The sequence below is a fragment of the Dendropsophus ebraccatus genome, chromosome 3, assembly GCF_027789765.1.
Source record: "Dendropsophus ebraccatus isolate aDenEbr1 chromosome 3, aDenEbr1.pat, whole genome shotgun sequence".
In the NCBI taxonomy this organism is placed as follows: domain Eukaryota; kingdom Metazoa; phylum Chordata; class Amphibia; order Anura; family Hylidae; genus Dendropsophus; species Dendropsophus ebraccatus.
In genome coordinates this window covers 38567843-38575180 of record NC_091456.1, presented here as the reverse complement: position 1 = coordinate 38575180, position 7338 = coordinate 38567843, and the positions used below count along the sequence as shown (strand labels likewise).

Here is a 7338-nt window from a genome sequence, read left to right as displayed (position 1 = left end):
TACAATTTCTGGCTGTAATATATCATATACACATATACCACGGTGACAGCCGGGCAGCGCTGATTGGACGCAGCACTGAGCGGGAAGGAGCCTGTATATAAATCAGCGCTCTGTGACAAGAGGCTCAATTAATTACCTCACCAGTAACAGCGCCCCGCCCCCCCCCCCGGCCCTCAAGTTATCCCCATAAAAAATTGTCACTGTGTTTTATTAGAAGATGTGGTCACAGAAGTAATCTCTGTGGACTGGTTTTTATTTTGGTCTTGAAGTTATTATATTTATGAATATTTATTAATAAATAATATTTAATGGTTGGTTTTAATAAAGTAAGCCATAATAAAACACCGTGGCCTGTTTCACCAAAGCAATTAGTCGTGTTTTATTTAGTATGATGTTTACATTAAGTATATGTGTTAAGTGGGCCTTCTGGTTTCATGATCTCGCACGGTAAACGGCGTAAGCGCCAAAAAATCCCAAAGTGCAAAATTGCGCATTTTTGGTCGCATCAAATCCAGAAAAAATATAATAAAAAGAGATTAAAAAGTCACATATGTGCAATCAAGGTACCGATAGAAAGAACATATCATGACGCAAAAAATTGACACCTGACAGAGCCCCATAGATCAAAGGATAAAAGAGTTATAAGCCTGGGAATGGAGCGATATATTTAGGAACATATATTTGTTAACAATGGTTTAAATTTTTTACAGGCCATCTCGTCATATAAAAGTTATACATGTTATATATTGTTGTAATCGTAACGACTTGAGGAACATGCATAACAAGTCAGTTTTACCCCAGGGCGAAAGGCGTAAAAACAAATACCCCCCAAATAAAAGAAATGCGGTTTTTTTGTTCAATTTCACCACACTTTAAATTTTTTTCTGGTTTCGCAGTGTACTTTATGCAAAAATTCAGCCTGTCATTGCAAAGTACAATTAGTGACGCAAAAAATAAGGGCTCATGTGGGTTTCTAGGTGGAAAAATGCAAGTGCTATGGTCTTTTAAACACAAGGAGGAAAAAACGAAAACGTAAAAACGAAAATTGGCTCTGTCCTTAAGGGGTTAAAGAATTGCACTTTCAGTGTGAGTAAATTACATACATTCTGGATTTTCAAGGGATTCAGATAAGACAATACAAAAATCTTGACATCCATCAGTGATTTTTTTATATTTTGTGTTGACTATTTATTGAATGGAGGTGAATGTATATACATGTGGATTACAGGGATTTGTACATAAATAAAAGCTATTATAACTATACCATATACATATAAACACTGGCAAACAGCATTCCTAAAAATCATTAGACTGAAGAAGCTTTTTTTCCATTTCTGCGACTGTTTTCTCACAGATGCCAAACATTGTTTTGCACTACAATGTGAAGAAAAAGAAAAGTATTTAGGAGTCACTATGCTTTAGTGGCACAACAGTAAGAAGTTATTCTGGTTATACATTTTAGATGGGTCTCAGGGGGCTTTCATAATAAAAAAAATGTATATAGAGTGGTCTGTCAACTTAAGATGGCCTCAGTATACAACATTTTCAACATACAATGGTCCTTTCTCAGCCATCCTAACTGAGACCAGACTCGATATACAATACTACAGTCAGGACATGCGGCAGAGGTAAATAACTAGATGATTGACCACAAAGAGTGGCCATTTTATTCAGTATTACTGAAGTGCATGCACTGGTTGTCTAGTATCTCCTCCTTAGGGTTCTATTACATGGAGCGCTTTTTAACGATTAACGACTAATGATAAATGATCACAAACTAGATTGTTTATAGTTAACCTGAAATCGTTCACCAAATTACACAAAACGATAATTGCTAGTTACAATCGTTATTACGATCGTTTATTCCTTCTGATCCCAGCTAAACAATGGACAATGTGCTATTACACTGAACGATTAGTGAAAAAAATGCGGAACATGAGCGAACAAATGTGGAATTACTGCGAACGATTAACGATAATTTTAGGTCCAGATCTAAATCAACGACATACGAACAATTTTTTGATCGTTGCCTGCAATTACACAGAACGATTATCAGTTAAATTTGAACGATTTAACAATTTTTTGCACGATAATCGTCCTGTGTAATCGGCCCATACAGTATAGTGTGATACTATATGTCCTGTACTGCTGTGTGTGTCTAGCCATTCCTATTACATGTTGCGACGGCCAGCAGACCGTTGCTATTGTTATTGAGATTTTAGGTAATGCTTTAAATCAACGATCAGCTGACGTGCATGTCCACTGATCGTTGATTTAAAACATGACCTATTACACGAAACGATTATCAGTCAGAACGGCCAGAAATCAGCCAAGTACGGCCAATAATGGCTTTGTGTAATAGTACCCTTAGATACGCACATTCTGGTCAGACTCAGCAGACAGCAGTAGAACTGAGATTGTACCTTTTCCAGTTGTGTTTCCATTAAGGTAACTGTTGGCAGCATCCTCGGCTCTGTTTGTATTTTTCTTTTGGGAGCCTTACCAAAGTAATAACTGAAATAAAAAGAGTATTGTTGCTTTAGTAGTGTACCTTTACTGCAAAGCTAATAAAAAATCCACTAGATATATTACCGTATTTTTTTCTTTTATAAGATGCACCTTTTTTTTTCACTCCCAAAGTAGAAGGACAAAGTTAGGGCATCTTCTAAAGAGAGGTTGACAATACTTATCTCATGTGAAGCTGTAGGGATTCCAGCTGTCCCTCATCCTGCCGGCATCCGAGATCAGAAGAGGGTTGAGCGGACGAAATCCCTACACCTTCATATGTAGTAAGTAACTTCTACATCACAAGGGGTATGGATTTTAGCGCTGGGTGGCAGGGAGAGGGTAAGATGGCCTGAAACCCAATGCCCACCAACGATCAGAAGTGTTTCAAAATGTATTTAATGGTTAATGTTCAAGATATAGGAAGAAGATGCCTATTGTTTGCCAAGAGGCCAATGCCAATCTTAACATGGCCCTGAGAGAATATCAACGTAGCTTACAATTAAAATGTGGTGTACTGTGAATGCACTGCATGCCATCCTGTCCTGCCCAGTCCTTTCTATGGAACACAGACTAATGCTATGTTGTCCAAGGCCCATACAGTAATTGCACCAACCCTGTTGGCAGAGTCAGTAGTTTTTTTTCGATAACTTTTTACTTATTGCCCACACAGACTGCAAAGGCCCTATTAAACCAAGCAATCATCGGCTGTATTTGGCCAATAATCGCTTGGTGGAATAGCTCCTGTTAAAAGGCAACGATCAGCCAAAATGCACAATGTCGGCTGATTGTTGTCTTTCATCATATTGGAAAAAAAAAAATAGAATAGTGACGGTCTGCTGGCCACCGCTCCGTGCAATAGGAGCAGCGGCAGCAGACTGCCGGTATCCCCTATGGGCTCCCGCAGCGTGTAATAGCGCCGACAGTGAGCAGGAAACGGGGAGCAAGCGAGCAATGATCTGACAGGTCGGCACTCGTTTGCTCCTCCAGATCTGCCTGAGTGGTAGAATCAATGGAGCCACGGTACAGAGTGCCGGGAGTTTCCTCCTACTGGGGACAGGCCGGCCCAACTCCAGTCCAGGCCGGTGACCAGTAATAGACCGGAGCAGGCATTGGGCCGCTGTTCTATTGATATGCAACACTTCAAGTGAATATAACTGAAGGTACATTTGCTTTAACTTATAAACAATTGTAGAAATATAGATTCTTCTTACCAATTAATAGCACTTGTGTTTAAGCTGAACAAATCACGCTTGTAGTCCAAGCTTTGCGGTGTGGCCAAATACAATGCTCCAATAACATTGGAACAGCCTTCACAATACAGAACCTGCACAGTGCTAATAAAGGAGAGACACATTTACAAATCAACTTTGGCCAGCTTTGTCCTTTTATAACTATAAAACAAGCATTTCTCACTGACCTTAAAAGGGTATTCCGCTGCAAAATGACTGCCGTTTATAATGTAATCCCCATGGGCAGCAACATATCAAAAGGTATTTTTCAGCAGAATACCCCTTAAAGCAGGTCGACAAAAGTCTAATGGCACTGAAAACCTAAACATTCAATTTTGCTCAAGTTGTTGAACGGATCTGTAAAAAAACACAGATGTCAGATAGATGTCACATCCCTTTATAGCCGGTCCCAACTTTAATATAAAAAAAGAAGTGCATACAAAAAAAAATAATTTTCTCATTCACTGAAGGCAAAATGAGATCCAACAAGTCTCCAATATGTAACATAGTAATCTATGGGACACTTTAAGGGTATGTGCACACTGAGGAATTCAGACAGAACCTCAGTCGCGGAATTCCCAGCTCGCGTCCGCTCGCGGACTGCAGCGGGCACGCGAGTCTCCGCCTGTGTCATAGACTCCATTCTATGCACGGGCGGATTCCTTAATCTGTCCAAAGAATGGACTTGAACATTCTTTGGACGGAGGAAGGAATCTATAAGCAGATTTGACAAATCTAACCTGCTATGTCCCTATTGCGTACTGGGCGCTGGGGAAGAAGGTATGTGTCTTACCTTCCTCCTGGGCGCTGTTTCTGTGCTGTTAGCAGTGCAATCCTTGATCCTTGGTAGGAGTACTGCCCTGGACCGGCTCACGTGATGGGGATGGGGCAGTGATTCTAACGGTGCTCCAGATCAAGGATTACACTGCTAACAGCACAGAAACAGCGCCCAGGAGGAAGGTAAGACACACACCTTCCATCTCAGCCCTCAGTAAGCAATAGGGGGCTAGCCGCAGGTTAGATTAGTCTAACCTGCCGATAGTTCCCCTTTAACATGGCACAGGATCAGCACAATACATACCTGAAAGCATCCAGCTCATATGAGGAAAGTGCTTTGCACGCATCAATTTTCACATTTGTTGTAACGGCTGCAAAATAAATAAATAAATAAAAAAAATTGCACTTTTATAAGTTCCCTGAAGGTTTTCACCTATTGAGTTGTTTTTGTTGCAATTTTTATGGCAAAACAACACAACAGCAACAACAATGCCACCTACAGCCCATACAAAACAAGCTATATCATTATATATTATTTTTCTTGTATTACTTAGACAATGCTTTTCAGATATCAACTAACAATATAACCTCTTCTCCAGACTCCAACACTGGGCAAAGTGTCGTAAGAGCAAATAAATGGCCCCTAAAGAGTTTTGCTATACAAAAGTGATCAATTTAAGGCATGGTCACCTAAAGGGATATTCTGAGTTAAAATAACATATCCCCTGCTCACTAACTTATCAGCTTGTGGAGGTTCTGTCCACTGAGACCTGTGATCTCCAGATCAGGCCCTGTGTGTTTGTTATAAATAGAGTGACTAGTATTGGGAATATTGGGGTCTGTATTATGGAGTATGGTCTGCAGCCTGATTATTGGGGTCTGTATTATGGAGTATGGTCTGCAGCCTGAGTATTGGGGTCTGTATTATGGAGTATGGTCTGCAGCCTGAGTATTGGGGTCTGTATTATGGAGTATGGTCTGCAGCCGGATTATTGGGGGTCTGTATTCTGGAGTATGGTCTGCAGCCGGATTATTGGGGGTCTGTATTCTGGAGTATGGTCTGCAGCCGGATTATTGGGGGGTCTGTATTCTGGAGTATGGTCTGCAGCCTGATTATTGGGGTCTGTATTCTGGAGTATGGTCTGCAGCCGGATTATTGGGGGGTCTGTATTCTGGAGTATGGTCTGCAGCCTGAGTATTGGGGTCTGTATTCTGGAGTATGGTCTGCAGCCTGATTATTGGGGTCTGTATTCTGGAGTATGGTCTGCAGCCTGATTATTGGGGTCTGTATTCTGGAGTATGGTCTGCAGCCTGATTATTGGGGTCTGTATTCTGGAGTATGGTCTGCAGCCTGATTATTGGGGGTCTGTATTCTGGAGTATGGTCTGCAGCCTGAGTATTGGGGTCTGTATTATGGAGTATGGTCTGCAGCCTAATTATTGGGGGTCTGTATTCTGGAGTATGGTCTGCAGCCTGATTATTGGGGGTCTGTATTCTGGAGTATGGTCTGCAGCCTGATTATTGGGGGTCTGTATTCTGGAGTATGGTCTGCAGCCTGAGTATTGGGGTCTGTATTCTGGAGTATGGTCTACAGCCTGAAATATTGTGGTAAGGGGGGTCATTATTATATGGCAGAATCATGGGGTCTGGGAAATATTTGCAATTACTGTGGGTAGCAACCTTCTAACTCTATAAAGTCTGTATGTACAGGAAATCTTAAAGGGTTTGTCTGGGCACAACGTGTTATTCCGCTTCTGGGGCTGGTAAGTATGTCACTTTAATAGCAGCATAATACAATATAAACAATGCTCAGATAACAAATTATATTTGATTAAACCCGCCCCCATGGCAAACCACACCCCCTCACATAATAGGCCACGCCCCAATAATCCCTACAAACTTCAATAGTTGGCCAGGACCAACCAGGAAGAAGAGCCAACTGAAAGGAATAGCATAGAGAATCTCCTGCTGTAGCTGAACTACAACTCCCAGCATTTCTTCATAGACTTCCGCTGTCGGGGCATTCTGGGAGTTGTAGTTTTGGGGACAGAGGAGCGGACGCTGCACGGTACATTCCCGGTACACTCACACGTTTCCGCACCTTTCACCAGGATGATGTCACCGCCTTCCGCCTCCCCCACCCAGTCTCCGGAGTCCGCCAGCGGCTTCCCACAGCTGCTGCACATGAACAGGGCCGGCCCGTCCTTCAGCTCGCCGCACACGTCACTAGTCCCCTCAGCCATGTCTCCGCTCAGCCAGGAGCGCGCCCAACTACTTGAATGCCGTGACGTCAGGACACCACGTGACTGCAGCGCTCCGTATATATACACTGTGAGGGGACAATGGGGCACTTGCGCTGTTACCGCTGTAGGGGGCGCTCTGGTTGTCAGAAACTGCTCACATCAGGCATTGAGCAGCACCAGGTTTCCTTACTGTATATCGTGTTTTATAAGAGAGCATTGTGTGTACCAGTGGGGGTTGTGTAGGGAACTGCTGGTGTAGATATTGCAGTAAGAGGGAATGTCCACCTCAGATTTAGTAAGTAAAACCCTGAGATATAGAGAGAGATTTTTTTCTCTCAGCTGATGAGGTAATATTTGTGGTCATCAATCCAGATGGAAAATGTGCTCTTTTCTAGAGTCGTGTTCACACTGCGATTTTCAATGGCTGTTATGTAACATACTTTGTCAGCCATGATTGCAATCATGGCCGATGGTACATTAATTCAGTAGGTTTATCCTGCCCTAATGCTACGTTTACCCGGAACGATTATCGTTCGAATTCGCACAATAACGATCGCATTTGAGCGATAATTGTTCCGTGT

The 7338-nt window shown here is 42.3% G+C and overlaps 1 protein-coding gene across 2 annotated transcripts; it reads right to left on the bottom strand.

Annotated features, from left to right (window-relative positions):
• Positions 1 to 352: 352 nt before the first annotated feature.
• Positions 353 to 6793, bottom strand: MIS18A (MIS18 kinetochore protein A). 2 transcript variants are annotated; one of them, XM_069964133.1, is made up of 5 exons: positions 6604 to 6793; positions 4819 to 4885; positions 3720 to 3842; positions 2424 to 2514; positions 353 to 1374 (listed from the first exon to the last, which is right to left on the bottom strand). In XM_069964133.1, exons 1-5 carry the CDS (start codon positions 6755 to 6757, stop codon positions 1297 to 1299), a joined length of 513 nt encoding a protein of 170 aa, XP_069820234.1. In that variant the 5' UTR covers positions 6758 to 6793; the 3' UTR covers positions 353 to 1296. The 2 variants fall into 2 exon arrangements, with proteins under 2 accessions (XP_069820234.1, XP_069820235.1); XM_069964134.1 differs by having other exon boundaries at positions 356 to 1374; positions 6616 to 6793.
• Positions 6794 to 7338: the final 545 nt, after the last annotated feature.

Coding starts and splice junctions, on each gene's coding strand:
- MIS18A (XM_069964133.1), bottom strand. CDS start 6,757: ATGGCTGAGGGGACTAGTGACGTGTGCGGCGAGCTGAAGGACGGGCCG. Junction 3,843..4,818: donor TATGAGCTGGATGCTTTCAG/GTATGTATTGTG, acceptor CTCCTTTATTAG/CACTGTGCAGGTTCTGTATT. Junction 2,515..3,719: donor AACACAAGTGCTATTAATTG/GTAAGAAGAATC, acceptor TTTTTATTTCAG/TTATTACTTTGGTAAGGCTC.